We start from the raw sequence: 20,240 nt of genomic DNA on the forward strand, positions 1-20,240 counted from the left end.
GAAAAATAATATCACCTCGCGGTTGACTTCCCTATGTCTTGAAATCATGGATAATTTTTGTTAAAAAAAATGTCTCGATGCATGCAGCGATACGGCGCTGTACTTCCGCATCGTTTAGGAACCCGTCAGTCAGGGTGGCTTCTCAGACGAGCATGCTTTCAGTTAGTGTGCTGATAACAAAACCGAAGGTAAAAATGTTACAAGTGATTTCATAAAAAAGCACTTGTAGCTAACTGTAGAAGTCCGGAAGTTGACGTAACAGCGAAAATCAGGGTCAGAACGAACTCCTGTGTTATATCCCACATTGAATTGCTAATTTCTGGCCATCAAACTATCCACTTTCTTAGTGCAAATCGATTAGTCTGTCCGAGATCAGATTACTTTTCATGTGTGCTCTAGGATCAGAAACCTTTAAAGGGTACTATGAGTAGGATCCTGTGGGGTAGTGAGCGAACCGAGGGTTTCGGAACTGTATGTCGATGTGACAAAACTGTGCAAGCGTTCATCCCATTCAATAATGGACGGTTTAACTAATCCGAGAACACGTTTAGGATCACTCTTGATTACTGAATGTTAAAAACCCATCTGATCGGTAGATGTAGACAGCGGGGACGTGACTTATCTGTCTATACCATGGCTGAACAAATGGACCTATGCCTGGTGCCGCATCCCTTCTTGTAAATGATTGTGTACTGGCAACGGAAGTGTTCTGTTTGTGGGACTGTCTTCTTCAGAACTTTGCCAGTCGAAGCTGCACGGATAGGCGTTTGCGTACCAGCGATGAGGCACAGGTTGAAAGCTTGTACATCTATTCTGCATCAGTTGCCACAGTCCGTCCAGTTACTGTTAACCATCAATATGCGATGCCACTCCTCTCGTCAGCTCATATGTAGCATGCTAAAATACACTTCTCTTTCCTGAGATGAACGTAACTGGGCAAAGAATGACCTTTTATCTGACATTGATAATATTTCTTCTCTTATGGGGATCAGTACAACTGTCTCATAAAACGGCTACCCTTGATTGGCCGTTTCTATGGAAATCGGGATAAACCAAACCATAACGTATAGACGCAGTACACTACCCAAGGCTGTTGAAAACTTCGACAGCCCACAGCCGGTTTCGCTCCTCTTGGGACGCATCGGATAGGCGCAGTCCCCTATTTCCCGTCAACTGTATATCCTACTTGAGCCCAAGTTGCATGAAATTCGACAAATATACTCATGTGCATACCAACAAGAACATAAACGAGCGATTCAGCTGGGTTCCAATTGAATCTTTCGTCAAATCCAAGTTGGTATGCAAATAAGTGTATAAGTCAACTCGTAACATATCTACAAATCTCGAAGCCTGTGTTTCCTAACTTTCTGTGAGCCTATAACTGATACCTCCGACAACGTTGTGCTTTGTGATCTTCAAAGCTTTGTACAATTTTCTGGTGGAAGTGACGTAGGTGGTCTACGCTTAATCACGATTGATCAACCGAGATGGGTTTTATGTAGTGCTTGCCTTGTTCGTAAACCATTAGAGTTTTTATCGCTGTTTGCCTGCCTAAACACCACCCCGTGCTTGAACGGAACTGATTGGTTGTGTGCATGAAGGCTGTTTATTCTTCCCGCTTGGTTTTGTGATTACTTTTCGTTTGGCTCATCCGGTCAGACGTATTAGTAAAGTGAACAACCAGCCAGCAGTTAGACCGATGGATAGTCACCTTTTGGACCCCCACTTTCTATAGAGGGAATGGGAAGAATGAATGACCAATCAGAGTAGGGGTGTAGCAATGAGGCCATTAGGAACAAATTTGCATCCAATGAGATTACGAGATCCTGGACCAGTAGAGACCCCAAATCTAGGCTTATACGGTATAGCGATATGGTTACACTGCTACCTGCAAGCATTCGTCTCTGCCTAACACCACGACCAGTTCTAATGTAACAGATTTAAAGACAGATAAGCACCAAAATGTTGAAATATCTTCTAGTGGGTTTCATAAAGTAGAGATTAGCAGAAGGACTCTTCTGCAAAAGCACCATAATAGCCGCAACGCCTTGAGCAAATGCAATTGAAGGATGGTCCGCCTTACGAAAAATGAGGGTTAATGAAAAGTTCGAAATTGCAGCATGAGTGGTGAACGTCATGGAGTAAAAGACATACACAAGGTTTAACGACGGTACTCTTGTTCCTACTATAATTTCTTATGCGTTTATAGGATTGTCTGCGTTTGATATCTAATACGGTGCCCCACAGTATATATGCATAAATAGTTCAGCTGTAACAGCTTTTCCGTATCTAGCTGCCATGCCACCCGAAGGAAGCACGAGGGCTGGGATACTGCCAGGTTGCCCAAGCCTAGACAGGGAAGTCGAGAGGTAGAGGTCGGGTGCGAACCACGAACGAATTCGTGCTCTAACGACTTGAGCCATCTCGCCCCCTGTTAATATTCGTAAGGGAACAGACTGTAGACACATGTAGAAACATTTATTATCGGAAACGGCAAATGTCGGGAAAGCGTCATGGTAAGCCATGCACATCCGTAAAGATGTTCTCGGCAGTAGATGGTCTGCATGTAGACGCTAACTGACTGAGAAATCAAATGTAGGATTCCTTAAACGTCTGTAGATTTATTGTTTTCTTGACTATCTAAAGAAAGGTGGACGTGACAATAAGGTGGACATAAAAAAACACCATAAAAACGAGGAATTCAGCTGGGTTCCAGGTGAGTCTCCCGTCAAAACCATGCGAATGAGTGTATGTCGCTAAGGCGAACTTCAGTTATGAACTTCTACTGATCTTGAATAGTAGTTTCGTCAGTCCCATTGGTTTTGTAAAATCAAACGGCCTCGACTACGACTTATCTACCCAGTATCACACACTCACTGACGTTTTAGCGCAGCGAGAGCCCGATCAATCATTCATCAACCTACCCAACTTCGATTGCCATGTGACGACCGTTAGATTTCAACTTAATCGAATCGTGACTCTTTCCAGTTCCTTCGTGAGAGTGCAATGTCTGTTGCAAGTTACTCGCCACTGTGTGAATTCGTCTGTCAAACAATGTGCATATAATGTGCATATAAGTCACTTGATACGCTCTTGGCATTCACTTCAATATGGTCAACTACGATGAACTTCAGACATGTTTGATGGAATTCTCCCTCATTAAGCCCCACTCCTCAATTGCGCGCTGACAGTGTCTGACCGTTAAGTGGAGAGACAAGCTCATTTATGCACCAACCTGCTGCGAATGGAAGACGCAAGTGGCTTTCTAACAAACGTCGTTTGTAGAGTCTCCGGGTTAATTTACGTCGGCATTCGAAAAATCGAGATACTTTCCCTCATAAGTGGTACGGGATTAGGCGCGCTTGATGGAATCTAAAGTGGGCGAAAACGGTAGGGGAGTGTCGGCGAGTTTGGGTCCACCATCATATAGCTCACTGAGAATAAGCGATCAAATTTGTAAAATTTAGTGAAAGGAGCACTTTCTTCTTACTGCGGGTTTAGACTAACTTGTGAAACGAAAAAAGTCAGAATGTTCGGGTTGGAAGAAGCAGTACTTCATTTTTTTCCAAAAACGGTATGATCAGTATTAGAATAACTGCAAGACAGTTTGACACTTTAGAATTACACCAATCAGGCGGTTTATTCATATCTTGTTATCAGATATCTGAAATTCTTAATACAAGTTTGAAACTTCCCAGGAAATGTGTCGCGTGTGAGCAACTCCCAGTGGCAGCATGGAAGCGAAAAACACAGAAAGGCTTCATATGAGGCATTGTCAAAGCTTAACCTGCTTCCATATATGCCTTCGCTTATTTTCACGTTTATAGAGTTATGAGAAGTGACCTCTGGGATATACCATATATATCAGAATCACTCACAGATAGATTGAGGAAGAATGTGTAACACTGGTTACTCCTCAATTCTGTGATGTTTACAGCCACACAATGGGACAATTATGATCCTAACTCGTTGCCAGGGCTAAATGGGAAGCTAATTCAACGTGACAACGCACTGTTTGCATCTCCCATCTTCATCATTGAAGGCAATACGATAGTACTGTGTATTGACGCTTAGTTGCCATACAATACTAGGAGAAGAATGCCTTGGTAAGGAGTAGACACGAAACACAATGGTAGGGATTTGGCACGGGGGCGTCCTGTATCCTTAGGGGAAACGGGCAGCAACATGGTCCCTTCACCTTTCCACAGAATTGTAATAAGCACATCTGAAAAGTTTCCAGCAACGTTTGGAGTAGTTTCCTTTATGGAAACATCCATATTGACCTTTCATACCTCTAATCTCATTAGCAATTGACTTAGTTCGTGTGCCTTAAGATATTAAACGGTCAAGCTACAATCTTAACCACCACCTGGTCGGGAACACGTGGGACATGCAACACCACCTTCGAAACTGATTTGTTGACTGGCTTGAAACGGTAGCAGAGTGAATGCTGATCATCATGAGCATATTGTAATTATTTGGGAGTTTCGAGGTGGTGTAGCCGGGATTCATCACCACAGAATGTTTCGACGTGACACTATTCATGTACAGTCCTATGGTTTTACTGCACTTGATGTTTCCTACTAAATCCTCAGTGGGAATTCCCGGTCAATTTTGGGTGTTTTCTGAAGGTAACTCACGCTCTTCACAAAATTCGTTACTTACTAAACCATGTTAGTGAGGTTGGGATCAGCCACTTCAAATTTTGTCACCAGAGGTAACTTTGTGTGGCCCGTAAAAATCGCAAATTGCCTACTTAAACTTGCGTGGTATGGTTTCCAATAAACAGAAGCATAGCATATCGCACTATATGACAAATTTATCCTAATAAAAGCCGCCAATGAGTTGATAAACCCAAGCGCCTCTAGCATCAGTAATCCCGGATACAAATTCGGGATGAGACACGTTTAGAAGACACAATTTATGGACGCAATCACTGGCACCCTGACATCGACTGAATTTTATCTCATGTTCATAATCACATTTGGACAACCCAGCAAAATGGAAAAGATGCCTATCTGTGTCAAGTATCCATTCAGGTGCGATAATGTTTTTAAAACGATCACGTGGAAGCTGGGGATCTAGTTTAGTGAACCGTCTCTGTGCTCAGCTGAAGATCCCTTTAGCGGCGATCACTTGTCTAACACGAACGTGTATGGGATGCCAGTCTGTGGGCAGTCTTGCTCAGTGATATTTTTGTGTGTTATGAATGCTCTGCAAGCCAAGTGAGCGGAACATCCTTCTCAAAAACTGCTGATCACATTTCATCACGCATGATACCGGACAAGTGAAGCGCCACGGCAGATGCTAACTATCGGAACTAAGTGGCCGAGTCATCCAGCGTGATCCAAGGTAGGTAGACGAGGAGTACTCATAACTAGAGAGACGATCGTTGTTGTACTGTACCAGCTAATTCCGTGTTCTTTAGAGGCACCAACTTCCCCATCGACCATTTCACTTAGCCTCTCTGAATGGCTTAAGTTTCCTTTGTTTCACAAAGCCCCTAATCACCTGAACTAGTTTTTTGCAAGTAATTTACCTGTACATTCCGCTACAACTGCAGTTTCTATTCGGATGCTTATTGAAAGCAACTAGTGCTCTACGAAGACGTGTGTGTTTAACAGAAACACTACGAACGATGGGCGAAACTTAAGTTAGAGTAAGTTAGAGTAGTTGAAATTAGAGTAAGTCACCAAGTAAATTTATTCGTTCCCCATGAATTTTTGTTGGTCAGCCAGACTGAAGAATCTGTGGGTGCATTTTTAGATTCCGTGGGTAAGGGAAACAAAAAAACAAAACAAAGGGAAGCAAACTTTCAGACCGCATGAACATAGTCGCGATAACAAAATGTTGTGTTAACAATCGTCCACAATTCACACGAACTCAGTTTTATTGATGATTCATTCAAACACCTATAAGTAGTTTATTCTTGCGAACACGCAACTGATTTAATTTATTTAAAAATTTGGATGAAGCGGATAACAAGGTAGGTGCAGCTAATGATATACGAATGAATGGCTCAAAGCTTTCTTGTTGCCGTTGGAGTTATCTTTTGTGAAGCTCGTCGCCAAAAAACAATTACTCTGCTTCTGAATATTTAGGTAGCCGTTAATTTAGAAGCTTTCTTGAATCGAAACATGATGTTACTAGAACTATTCGATTAGAAAACAACACAGCAGCGAAATCAATAATTTCCTCTAGGTGGCGTAGGAATTTTTACCTCACATAATGTCTAACTGTATAACACCGTGTCTAATATATTCCATAGTTTAAGGTTGATGAAATCACATCGATGAAAATAAACACGTGTGCTGTTTTCATACACACGAAATGTGATGAATGTTATGCGCCTCGAAAACGTCAATCTTTGAGTTCCCAAAGAAATATTCAATTTGCAAAAACTCTTGAAACTTGATCGGGAAACCCGCTCTGTGCTATGTTGTGTAGGTAGCTTTAACCCGAGAACGCGGCTGACATGACCCAGTGACCAGTCAGAAACCATAAACATTTGCGAGATATAAAACCATCAAAGGCCACTTTAGCATCAACTGTTTTGTCCAGGAATCAAATACCTAGATTCCGCTTAACATATGCCAACAAGCAAGAATGACGTTGAAGGTACGAATTTATGCCTTTGTTTTTTGGGTTATACTTTTCTGTTTTCGAAATGCGCTAACAAACGTTCGTTTCATGCACCACCGGTTTAATCTAACCATATCTTTTGTATCAAGCATAAGAATGAGCGCAAACTTTTAACTGTAAATCAACAGGACCCGCGTTAGCAGTGCTCAGTTGCCAACAGAGGTTTAACTTCAGGCTAAATTCTTATCAGTAAAGCTTCCAGTGGTAATGCAGAGGCCTACCTCATTGCAGACCACATTAGATGTGGTCTTTTCGCACGTATAATAAGAAATTTTGAACTTCTCTATGCCACAATATATCTCAACTTGACAAGTCATAGAGTTTGGTGTGTAAAGTCCCCTTTGATAACCAAAGTACAAGTATATAGGGTTTATGGGGCTTTCTCTAGTAACTTCCTTGAAGAAACCTCTGAGTAGGGCATTGTGTTTGCACCTGGTGATGAGAAACAGACGAAAGTAGAAGTCAATGATGGTTTGTTTACCGGTTTTGTGACGAATGAGAGAAAATTTTCCAACTAGGTTTACCGAACCGGGAACACCTAAACGGCCTATAAGTGTCACAACGTATAGACTTTTTCGGCACTACGCAAAGCGCGTCTGGAAAATACGCATCGTCCAATGATACGCTTTGTAGGGAATCCATAGACGTGTAAACTTTCTGCCACTTGGCCAAAGCAGCCCAGGCATCCATCCGTAAAACAGCGAAGGATGCCCGTGATCACCGTCGGTCTGGTTGAGAGGCGGGATGAAACCCGGTTCAAGGTTCTTCTCATTTATACGCAACAATAATCTCTTTTAATGAAATTCATATCGATTGATTTCTTGTGTGCGGGTAAACAAAGTCAAATTTTTCAAAGTTAGTATGTAAACGAATCGCTCAACGTAAATAGAGCTCAGGTTGTCGATTTTACTAAATGTGACTTGTAGATTCAGAATGAAATATTAGGCACTAGGTTTTTGAGAGATCTGCTCGAATCGCAAGTTCACAAGGTGTACTAAAGTTCGCGCTCTATTTTTTGTCCAAAATTGATCAGTTTTAAGCACACATCAAATCTGAATTTGTTTTCAGCTATTCTGAAGCTAGAGTGTTTTACCGAAAAAAAAGAACTTATACGATCGGTTTAATTTTCTCGTGCAAGTACACTGTGACACTATTCGAACATGCCACGAAAATTCATCGTTGTCCAAAAACTACGTACAACTTGCATTTGTGTACGGTGGAGTTGAAAAATGAAAGAAACTGTGTTGATTAAATTTAAAGAAGTGAATTTCTATCCGGTGACTTAAGGTGTCTAAGTGGTGCGATAAATGTTCAGGTGTCAAAAATTAATGTGTGATTGTATTAGTTGTTCTGACATTGGGGTTTTCAAAATGAAGACTACTTGAAATTCGTCATGTTTGACCACACTTTAACGACCTTGAGATATTTTTGGGTGCTAATGAAGTCAGAAGCGTGGTACGCTGTATCCAAGGCTGGTACGCTAGTCCAATGTGGATAAAACAATGCTTAACAAGCTGCAAGTCTGTGATGATTTCTAAACTTAGATGTTTTATGAATGAATGGCAGTGTGTCATTCAGAAGGAACGAATCGGACAAGGTTTACCTGGTAGCACGGAGAAGCTGATTACCTGCGCCTGGATTAAGTTAAACCTGTCACGAACGAACATTCCCTCGCATGTCATGATCTGTGGTGTTTTGGTGGAGCAATTACACATCTTACCATGGTACATAGCATAAATGATATCAAAACTCAGAAGGTAATGCACGTCCATTAAACTGTTGGACTCGCTTCTCCAGTGAACCAAAAACCAGTCCGTTCTTGTCTAACCTTTGTTTACACTGCCAGTTGTTGATGATATTCTCCTCAGAATCTATGAATTTTGGAGTCCTATGGCACTCAAACGCTTTTGGTTCACCCAAAGCACTCCATTCAGACAGGGTATTTACGTTGCCAGGCTAGGCAAGTTTCAGACATACTTATAAATGCAACTAGTGAAGACTGTGCATTAATCCGACAACACAGATTTCACTAATGATGCCCAGAAGACTTTATACCGAGCATAAGTTAGTAGTAAATCGCGTTCTTGCATCATCCCCCCGGTTTTCTAATGCTTACACATTCCACCTCATTAGAATTTAGCCTACATGCCCTACTTCCTCAGGCAAGTATAGTCTTTTCTGTGGTGCGCTTTATAAAGCTCTAAATGATTGCCTACGCAAAAGCAGGCCTACTCAATACCTCAAGGAGCATATTTCTGTTTATTTTATTTAACTATGGAAAGACGTGTAGTTTTGTAAGCACTCGTCGAAAAGCGGAACGGGTTCGGTCTCATTCAATTCTTGTCTACACGATTTGCTTACTTAACAAAATGGTTTTCTCACTGTCAAGTGGTAAATTACACAAGGATTTCAGCAAAATATCTTACCTGGCATACTAAAAGTTTTTCTGCAGAAGGAGGCTATTGTATCTTCCCCGAACGCTTATCAGGAAAGCTAAAGTGCGCGTCCGAACAGCAATTGCATGCTCATAATTTCAAGTTATTGGAAGTCTTATGCTCCTAATTTCTTGTGACAGCAGCCGTTCGGGAATGAATCCAACCACGTTGTTTACATGTTCACATGACTAAAGGACGTTATTGAGATTTGCAGATGGAAGCGTTTTAGCCCTCGGTGGTAAACCAGACGGACGTACGATGCAACCCTCCAAATTATGCTTGATTCGATGGAAGCCTGACTCGTTAACTTCGACTACAGATCCAAAAACAACTGGTTTCATGTGATCTTTCAAAAACAGAAGTTTTACCGAAGACAACTCAGTGAATAAAGCCGAGCCTTTTCCCATCAATAGGCACTGTTCAAAAAATACAGTGACACTTGAATGTCACTGTTTAATTACGCTACAGTATGCATGTTCTTGAAAATATTTACTAATTTTTGATAGCGCACCTAAGGTCACGTTTGCAACACATTCCGCAACCCAACTATTTCAGATGGGTATAGCTTGGTTTGAGAGAAAGTCACAACATTAGAAAAGAGTGTTTCGTGCTTGCAGCAGGCTTTATATATCTTTTCGTAGGTCACATGATTGTGAGGACCCTCCCTTTAAGAAACAGAGCGATATGAGCTCGAATATCCCGATTCCTTCTCTAGTTTTGCTGCTGAGTTGAGTCAATGGACTTTGGATGCCTCAGTCATCTGGTAGCCGTTTTGAACACTGTCTTCCAAAGATCTCGTGTTTGATGTGGATGGTTTCAACTTAACGTGTGTATGGCTTTTCACCTCATACTTGTGTCAGATATATAGCCAGTGCATTCCACCTCCATAGGCTTGTTGTTACCGGCATTTGGAACGTGATTGAGTAACATGACTTTCAAGGTCCACATTCCAAGTTGCATTTTGCTTTCAACAACTTTATAACGACTTCAAACGGTACGTTTAGTCAGTGGGTACAACGAGGAAGCGTATGATAACCTGGAGTAAAGGGGTCCAACGGAGCATGTGGCGGGATGCCGCAGGATGCGTCAGTACAGACGTGAAAGGACCGCAGAAAGCATTTAATGATTAGTTAGTTAAAGTGAACGATCAGACATGCGTTCAAATGCTTGTTGAAATCTGTGACCTATCTTCACATCCATATCAAATCTGGACAGCTCGTGTGCATTTTTGTCAACATTGTCAACATCGTTTCCCTTTTCAGAATACGTAAGCTATTTGTCGAAACAAGTTTTCCGTCGTGTGATTTTGCGAGGTCATGTGCTCGGGGGTTGGCTGAATTTGAAGAAAAAGTCACTGCCGCCTCCTCCAAAAGAGTGTTTTTATCTCAGAGGATACTTTTTCGTCTACTACAGAATGCATGGGTTGAGTTGTCATCCAGCTTCTTTTCCGTTTTTATGCAATAAATCTTCCTTCGTTGGATGCACGCCATGTATGGAAGTCAGCTACCGGTTGTCCTTAATGTAGCCAGCCGGTAGGCTGATGTCTGAAAGGGATGTACGCATCCATTTGCGAATCGCTGATGACGGATACTTGCCTGTATTGGCGGCTCACGGAATAATATAAACCATCTGGAGATGAATAGCTTTTTGACTGCTTGAACAAGTGAGCCCAATAAGGATGAGTTCATTCTGGTAAATGTCTTTGGGTCATGAGACCAAATCAGCTGGGTCCTCTCAGGGTCATATGTTAAGATCGATCGAATTACTGCGTAGCAGAAAAGTGCAGTAGGATGGGGCATCTTATATTAATTGATGCCCACAACGTGATAGGTCATGAAATTACGCAGTTGTCTAGTCCGTTTTCTGGCAGTGCTCCATCCATTTGCCGGGAGAGCGACATTGGCATAGCATATCGGGAAATGGTGTGGAAAATATTTTTCTTTTGGATTAGCTTATACTGTCTTGTATTTGAAACGGAGTCTCTGTCTAAGCCACTGAGATATGAAAACAACAAGCGAGTGGGATATGACGACTTTCCATCGAGGCAACGCCGATTAAGATTACTGCGGGAAGAGTCTGACAGCTCAGTTTCGCATCCTCGTCGACTAAAAGACGTAGATGACAACGACTCTCCGTCTGACGACACTTTGCCCGATGAAGAGACTCGTCGCTTATCAGCTCGTCAAAATCTTAGATCTGACTGGCAAAGTGATACCCGCATAGGTAAACGAAGGGGGCGAAGACCGAACGAGAAGCGCGCGAAAATCCCAAGGTTCAGCTATATGCCTATCGAGATGGATGGAATCAAGATGGGTGAGGACGAAAGCTTGCCCGGGTTTGATGAACCGCGTTTTCCTAAGGTCACAAATCGTTTGTTTAAGGGACCAGAGCCAAAACCCGACAGGCTTATGAGACTAGAACAAAACTCTCCGCCACTTTCAGAGAAGCTTAGCACGTTCTCCAGGCTGAAGGAAAACGTAGGGCGTAGAGGGAAGCAGCTCAATCGTGAAGAAGTTTCACCGGCAAAGAGGTTAAATCTCCCTGATAAACATCAAGAAGGATTTCCCAGGAAAAAGGCGCCGTCGACACTGGGCGAGTCACAAAACCAAAGGAATCTACTCTCTGGAGACGAAGTGAGTAAATTATTTGATTCAGCCGCATCAGTAATCCGATCACTTCACTTTTACCTGTCTGTTTAGTGACAATTGATTTACTATAGTTTCATGTGTAGTAGAACGCCAGTTCAACTGTGACCTGTACAACAAACTCTCCGTTAACAGACAGAGAGCTCTGGGCCTCTATAATTGCTATTCACGTTGATAGGAGACGTAATCCCTATCTTTGACGTTTTTCACGCTCAGTGGTCGCCCGGGCTCCGGGAATTTTTCAGTATAGCGATGAGTAATGAAACTGGTTCAGGGCTATTGCTGCCACAACAAATTTGTCATTATAACAAAGCCTGTCTATTCCCCACCAGTTCGTAACTGCATACGAATGTGAGGATCATTGTAACAGCTTCAGAGATCATACTTGAATTGATTGCAACGTATAAACTGAATAAATAGTTGAGATACTTCATGTATAGTATCCGATCGATATTCGTAGCCACACGGTAATCATCCACTGCAAATTCTCCTCAGGTTAGCGTTTTTAATGGCTATTAACCAGTTTGGGGAATAGTATCAGTCACCTATCCTTTCGGTTGGCTGTTTTCACTGTTCACAGCAGTGTCACGCCTCCTACCAACCAAACCTGTGAGCACTGCGAATACGAATCAGTGCGTTTACTTAGTTTACTGTATGAGGATCTGACCATTTGCTAGTGGTCACGATCCGTGTGGATGGAACTGACAAAGCCTATGCGGTTTCTCACCAGTTTCATTCCAAACAAACGGAAATTTCGGACGGACGCTGGTTAGCGTTCAGCGATAAAATGGAGGGACTTCGGAGTATTTGAATGATCTAGCTCATCATACGATTTCGAACCAGGCCTTACTCAGTATATATAAGTGAGCGCTCGCCTCTCACCGTTACAAGTGAAGGGTAGGTTACTACCTTCAAATACCTGGTTTCCATAATCAGTGGGTAAAATAAGAAACCTACCGGCATAATCACAATTCCTGGAATATCTCTGAACATCGCTTTCAGGAGAAATTCCGAGAGAGTACCACCCAACACCGGCGATCTATCAGACCATTTGAACAACCTAGTCTCTTTCTGGTTCAGAGAATTCCAGCACTGTGGGTAACGCGATTGTCATTTAAGCATACTTAGGGTGCCAATCGTTGATGTGTGGTGACGTCTATAGGACATGTCTCTGAGGCCGACGAACTTGATAACAAGAGGCATTCACTTTGAATTGGACTCCGTACGACCTGTGAGTCGGCCAACCCCCTCAATAGGGAAATTCTTTCTGGAAACACTACTGTGACCTGTACTAATAGACACCATGAATGCAAGTGAGGTTGGTAATAGGATAGCATTTGGGTTACCGACTTAAAATATGTGACTGGCCATGTGGTATTCATGTGATCAGTCTAAGTTGAGGGGAAGCGTGTATTGGATTTCAAAGCATGCGACAAAGTCATTCCATCTGTATAACGTACTTGGGAGACCAAATCCACTATGCGCCTTTCGCACATAAGCCTTAAGTCCACCGCTCTACAATTATCATACTACCATATTTCAGGCTGATCATCTGACTATTCACGATAGGTTAGATTCTTTGGAAACTCAATGCAATAACTAGGCTAAACTAGCCAGTTTTAGCCTGTAGGAACACAAGCGATAAACCACAGCAGTTTGATGACCCTTTTCGTCATTTAGACTCAAGTTCATAAGTTTCCTAGTACGGTCATATTATAGTACGTTGTTGCTCACTACAGACTTTCCCCAACAAAACAACGTTTTACGGATTTATGTATAGAAAACGAAGACAGATCTGAGAGACAAATATTGGTGCAACTTACTTATGAAGATTTAGTCTCACCGTCACTGATGTACCTCCGCAGTAAGGAAACAAGAAAAATGGATTTTTGGTAAAGTAACTAATTAGGGGGAAATTTGCGGTACATCAAACATGATTTCCACACTGAAATACCAAGTTTCTCTACCAGCATGCACGCAGTGCGCTTAGAAACCCAGACATTAATACATTAGTGTGAACAAAACGTGGAAAACTTCTCAGTGCAAATAGAAGTTGGCGGGCTATTTGTCGACCTAACAAAAGGAAATTAACATGTATATTTTGGTCTACTTCGTGGATGATAGAACATAGTGGTGTATTCCACATCGTGAAAAAAATGTTATACTAGCTTCGATGCAGTTCGGTTCACACAGATTGGAAGTTCAATAGTCTGTTATCTATTCTGTTTTGTTTGCCCTGCTGCAGATTGTTTACGAAAAAATATGGGTGAAAATCTTCTGTGGAGCTGGGCTAAAAATGTTGTAAATTGAATTTCGAAGACAAGACTCAGTGGCCTTAGCAATATTTTAGACAGTCTACACTGGTGAACATCGAAGTCACTCTCATCACTGAGCTGTTCCCGTGGAGCACACGGTGGACTATGTTCCAGGCTCTCCTATCGTCTTCGTTAGATACGTCATTTTATTGTTAGTATCTTTAAGTCGACTAAATTAGTAGATGCAAACTCGGATCTTGCAAAACTCAAGCACAAGGGGGCTTTCATCTTCAAGTGACGATACGAAAACATAGCCAGATTGCTGCCGATTAAACAGTCCTCTTTTGTTCCAGTGTGACCGGTCAGGTTGATTCACGCTGAGAGGAGGGGGCATTAGAGTCATTTTCCTAGAGATGGGGCTACTCATCATTGCATACCCTCTATCGTAGGTGTATGTGATTTTAGGGCGTTACCACCGCCCTTCCAGCACGAGCTGGAAGCACTTGCGTTAGTGTATCTGCATAGATCTGTATGATCAGGTACGATTGATGTGCTCAGCTTATCCAGCGGTTTTACGAATGACCCACTGACCATCAAATCTTCCGCCCATTGATGGTGCGTATGTCGCGTGGCCAGATTCGATACTCTGCTACTGCCTACTCTTTGTAAATTACTACCCACCAGGATCCCACTAGGAGAGAAGGGGTTAGGCTTAAACCCATCCCCTAAAAATCGGTTCACTCTTGCTCAAGTTTTTTTCAGTCAACAACGCGCTACTAGTGATCAGAAAATCAGATAACAGAGTCTTTTCAATGAACCAAGTGATACCCAGTTCGGCCAGATCAAAACTCAGGACTTATTAGCCTTTTTATATGAGTTTCCGGACTTCCAGGTAGATTTTTCAAGGGTATAATTGATGACCGGACTTCCCTTCTCACTAATGTAAAAGAAAACTGTTTAAGCCTCATCAGCTTCCGCGGAGTGGAGTGTGGTTCGATGCAAGACACAAGCACATGAGAGGGTCTATTTGCACTCTGTATATTTAGACGAATTACTTACAGGAGTTGCGGTAGGCAGGAGTTCAGCCACGATAACCGATGATCAGTGCAGTTTACCATAAATAACTGAGCATGAAGAACTCCTACAAGAGAGTGAAATAGCTTGCTATTCTTGGAGGAGCCTACTTCAGGCAATAGCTAGTTGTCACTGAATGCTTATCTCACTGCCTATCCGATACCGCCTACCCCATCTGCTTTGAGCGAAACATGCTCTAGGCGTCAGTGCTGTTGGTGCATAGGTCCATCTGTACTGTCCCTATGAACGGAGCGGTTGTTCTTTTGGATATACCCTTTCCACTCCGGCACTTTATTACTGACATATTCTCACCCTTGCACTGAAAAGTTCACTCCAGCAGAGCTTCTATTTCGTTGGGCGAGCTGGTGAATACTATACAAATGCAATTACTGAGTGAGTCGTGCATTTAATAAAAATGACACTGGCACCAGCATCACATGTGAACGAATTCCTCTAAGTAAATTGTGTGTATAATTTTTATTAAGTAAGAAGTTTTTGAGTATATTGACCTCATGTGCAGGACAAAAACTCGATTGAAAAAATTTCACATCTCTTCAAGCTATCATGAACTAAAAGTATCACGCAAAGAAGAACATTTCACACGATTACCGAAACGTTCATCTAAGGACTTGTCAGTAAAGAAGCCAGTCAACACGTGATTTGGTTTCAGTGATTAGGGAATGAGTGGCGCTATATCCTGTCTAAGTGTGAATTAATCAACTACTCATGGCCGGCTAACTCTTCAACCACTTGGTGAGAGGTCGCGGTTTCGAATCGCCATGGATATTCGTGAGGGAAGCACTGCTTTTGATGCCCAAAACGGGTAAAGCAGCAGTGCAGTGCTTTTCGGTTTTCCGATATAAAGTGCCTTCAATTATATCCGTAATTGTGTTCACACCAGCTAACTACTGATGAGTAATTCACCTCTTTCTTAAAGAGTCATCAATCCCCAATGGAAATCTGATACTGAATTCTTATTTAGTAGCCGTGAATTGCAGTAGGTGTACGCCTAAAACACGCCTGAACAATCTACACTCATTTGATGAAGCACATCTACGACGGAAAGAATTGTGTGGTTAGACGTATCGAAATTCGACCATAACTCTTTTCATGTGATATCCGACTTTCAGTCGATCGAGCGGGGCCAAGCCGTTTAGCTAGCCTATTAGCCATTTCAGCACAAGCACACAAAGGTGGTCGAACGTTCAGTTTTGAAGTAAATCACGTTTCAATGGGTCATTTTGCCATAATGGTTATGGATTACTTCATCGGAAATGAATGCTTTCTAACGATTATATACACGTGACGGACTGTTCTCCATCCCTACTTACTATTAGACTGAACTCGAATCAAGGTTACGGTATATTCCTTTCACACAATACTGTGTGACCTACTTAGGGCAAAGTCGACGGATACTTGTGATAGTCAACCTTACTTTCGTTGGTCTATCGTGGCAGTGTGAATTCCTACCCTAATTACTGCATTGTTTGTATTGTCAAAGGAAGTGGCACTAAGGATCAACGTGATCAACCCGTTTCCTGTGTGAAATGAATCCTATTTCATCGGAACACGGTAACCGCGTTTCTTTTAAAAATCATGTCACACTCTGGGTAAACCCATATCTATTTTTATGTTTCTTCCTTAATCTAGGCGACCGAAAATCGCAATGATCCATTTTGGGTTGGTCGTCCAAAACTTCCAATGAAGGGCGGGCCTAAACTAAATGAACCCCCACCTTTCTTATGGAAAAGTGACGAAAGGCTTGGGGCTCCTAAAACTCCAAGTGGTAAACAACTAATTGAAACCTCAATGGAAAGAATCCATCCGGAGAACGTACTGAAGGACTCCATAGACGACAGTCACGCGGTCTACCTAGAAAGCATAACGCCCGTCAAATCCTTCCGGCCAAAAACGCAGAAAGATACGGTTCTATTGAGAGCAAGATCTCCTCGGCTTTCGGATCCATCATTTTCGGATATCATGAGCGACCTGAACAAACGCGAATCATCGAGAATGAATGAGGATTCAATGATGCTGCGAAAAACCGAGTCATCCACAGGATCCGTAGAAACGAGAAAATCCAAACGTTTGGATTCCAAAACGAATTCTAAACAAACGAAGAAGTGGATGAACCTCAAGCTGCTGGTTGACGATTCCGGCCAACTCAAAGTGCAGATGAATCCAGAGCAAACTTTTGAAACCAAAGCAGACAGACCACGCGCCGATCAAACGACAAAAACGAGGGCCGGTACTAATGAACGGAAAGAAGCCAAACCTCAGGCAATGTTCAGTCCAGCGCAAAGTAAGTTGCTAAAATGCGATAGTTGCCCCAAAAATGACCGACTTTGGTGACTAAAAAAATCGGCTCTATTGCTCCCCTTACCGTTTAATTTAACCCTATCCCGCGCAATCGAATAAGCTCTCTAAAGTTGAGTAAAACTAACAGAGATACTTGACCATATCTCAAGAAGATCAAACTGCAAGCCAAAAAATGTGTAGATTTTCCCACATATTTCAAGACAGGTTAGCAGGGACTTCTACCATTTTTCACCAGAGTGAATCAGAGGTGATACGATAGGTACATACAGCTAAGAGCAATCTGAGAATGCCCAAAACTTGCCACAAATCTCTCAACTGAATTGAGGTGCACAAATTTTCCACTCACTTAAACTCAACGGAGGTAAACACAATTTTCAGTTAAACGGGGGGGGGGGGCAAGATGGCTCAAGTGGTTAGAACGTGAATTTACTGACCGGAAGCTTCGTGGCTCGAACCCGAACTCTGCATCCCGACTCTCTCAGCCTAGGATTGAGCAACTTGGCAGTATCTCAACCCTCATGCTTCCATCGGGCGTCATGGCAACTAGGCATGGAAGGGTGTTACAGCTGAACGTCTTTTTTAGATAATTTGGCCAAGAAGGGGCGATAACAGGGATAAATCAAGAGCCATAATTATGAAACGCAAAACAGGCAGTGGTGACGCTCACAACAGGCGAAAGTTTTTGTCTGGCTCCAAGAGTTTTCTAAAGAGCCATTATAGTTTGCCGCGCTCTGAGGCGGTTGTTGTGGTAACGAAAAGGCTAAGCCATATCGAAAATCGCAGTCGTGTCTACGATTTCATCCTGGTAAGGCAGATCCCAGAACCTTCTTATGCAAACCTGGTCTCGCATATCAGTTGCTTATCCTTGTATGATCGCACTCGATAAGAATTGTGATAAGGACTCTGATAAGAATTCTTTTTCTAGGTATCCAAGGAGGATGAACCAATCCTCTGGGAGGTAGATGCTATTTGAACGTATCACTTCTTCTCTGTCATGCTCTACAACTGGTCACTGGCAGTATCCTCCTGTCCTCGAATTCTGACTAAAGACGATCATTGTCGGAATTCTACAGCCTACTCCAGTAGACCAGTAGGAATCACTTCAGTATCGGCACTATGTAAGTGTCAACCCAGGACTAAATGTCGGGATGGAGCTGTACAATACTCCAACCATTGTAATGGATGAGGAGGAGGAACAACCTAAACAGCTATCCAACTTGGAGAGCAGGCGAATTTCTGCCACCGTTGGATGTTTAACTTGTTTGCCTTGTGAGCTTTCGCACAGAATGGCGATGGGATGCGGCCTAACAGTTTGCAAGAAGGGAAAATAGGTTATCTGAAATTGGCATGCGTATGAAGACCCATGTGATTTGAAACAGCATCCGATTAGGCAATACTTGGTCCACTTGTAGATAACCTACTGCAGACGCCTGTTTATACAATGCGTAATTCCAAAAGAGGTTCTTCGGGTACGATGAAGCGTGCCATCCGTACGCCTCGGTGGACCGTTTTCGATAAGTTTATTGTGGACCTTCTGGTCTTGCCACATCGTTACACTTTTCTTCAATGTTTAGGCCAAGTGGGCTGTGTGGCGTGACTGAGTTGGACTACCATCTTTGGCAGACATGATAACTAGCTGTCATGGTCACAAAGACCTTGTATACCCAGATGCATACGACCTTGACCAGAAGTACGTCCGTGCGGTGTTACAGTGTTGCCGCCCAGATCTCGTTTTTCGGGGTAAAATACAGCTTGATATGTGTGTTTGTGAGCGAATAGCGTAGGGAACAAGCAACTGTGGTTGAGCTGCCGACTAGTGAGCATGACGGACCGTTTGCCACTTGCTCTAAGTGGTCTGACATGGTCAAGACAAGTCTTCCTCGAGAAGGCTAAGCAACATACATCACGACATTCTGTTGGGTGAACAGTGTAGCTGATGTAATTATGTCAAACTTTTAGACCTGAGATGCATCACAACCAGAGGACAGACCTTGCATGAAAGACCTGTTCCTTCAATTTACTATGCCGTGTGGTTCCATTGCACCTAGAAATCTACTAATGTGGTATCTAACCCTATTATCTGTAATCGTGATACCGTTTTGTGCGGAATTACTGCTAGATAACGGTATTTTAATTTACCCAAAATTACCCTCTCCAATAACGAAACAAGGACTTATGCCCGTAGCTAAACTCACCAAGGATTAGTTCTGGTCCAACCAATCCATTGTTAAGCGAGGCGTTTGCAAATGAAATACAAAAAATGGGATCAGAGTCCGTTGTTATTTTCATGTTTTCATAATAATGTAGCTTTCTGAATACTGTAGAGCTCTGACAATACTTTCCATCAACGAAACTTCTGGCGTCGATATCGTGAGTGTCGGCTTTTCAGCGTTTCAATGAAAGAGGCATTCATGTCTTCCATGACTATCTCGCACTTTAGTGTATTCGGTAGGGAACACCTGTACGACAGCGTGTCAGGGGGTTGAAGTTTAAACTCAGTATTGTGTACCAAAGTTTCGGTACTACATCATTTTCTAACCGAAAAAATGCCATTGGCTGGTCCGCAGTCGCGATTGGCTGAATTTGCTAGTCTCATCAACAGATGCGGTTGTCTACATGGCACCCAACCAATACGGTTAGACGATAATCAGCATTTTTGGTATGAGAAAATATACTTCAATTAGGGCTCACTGTGTGCGCCCATAGGTCGAAACGTCAAGATAGTATAGTCGGTGCATAGAAACTCAAAGGAGCCATCAAAGTCCATGCTTTCAAGGAAGGGAAACAAACATTACGGACTGAGCTTTTTGGATCGAACGTGTTTCAGTGTTTTTAAGAATGACCTTTTGCTCATACACCGATTATATATA

General features: G+C 42.6%; 2 protein-coding genes across 2 annotated transcripts in view; one reads left to right on the forward strand and one right to left on the reverse strand.

Annotated features, from left to right (window-relative positions):
• T265_02789 (hypothetical protein) overlaps nucleotides 1-20,240 on the reverse strand; it is a gene marked incomplete at both ends in the record, with an annotated part of 61,671 nt that overhangs the window by 3,036 nt on the left and 38,395 nt on the right. The window lies entirely within an intron of this gene.
• The window catches only part of T265_02790 (hypothetical protein), a gene marked incomplete at both ends in the record, with an annotated part of 10,565 nt that continues 1,192 nt past the window's right edge, over nucleotides 10,868-20,240 (forward strand). The window contains 2 exons of the mRNA XM_009167115.1: nucleotides 10,868-11,710; nucleotides 16,702-17,353. Coding sequence (XP_009165379.1) covers nucleotides 10,868-11,710; nucleotides 16,702-17,353 — 1,495 coding nt within the window. The remainder of the gene's footprint in view (nucleotides 11,711-16,701; nucleotides 17,354-20,240) is intronic.

Source organism: Opisthorchis viverrini (assembly GCF_000715545.1).
Source record: "Opisthorchis viverrini unplaced genomic scaffold opera_v5_36, whole genome shotgun sequence".
Classification (NCBI taxonomy): Eukaryota; Metazoa; Platyhelminthes; class Trematoda; order Opisthorchiida; family Opisthorchiidae; genus Opisthorchis; species Opisthorchis viverrini.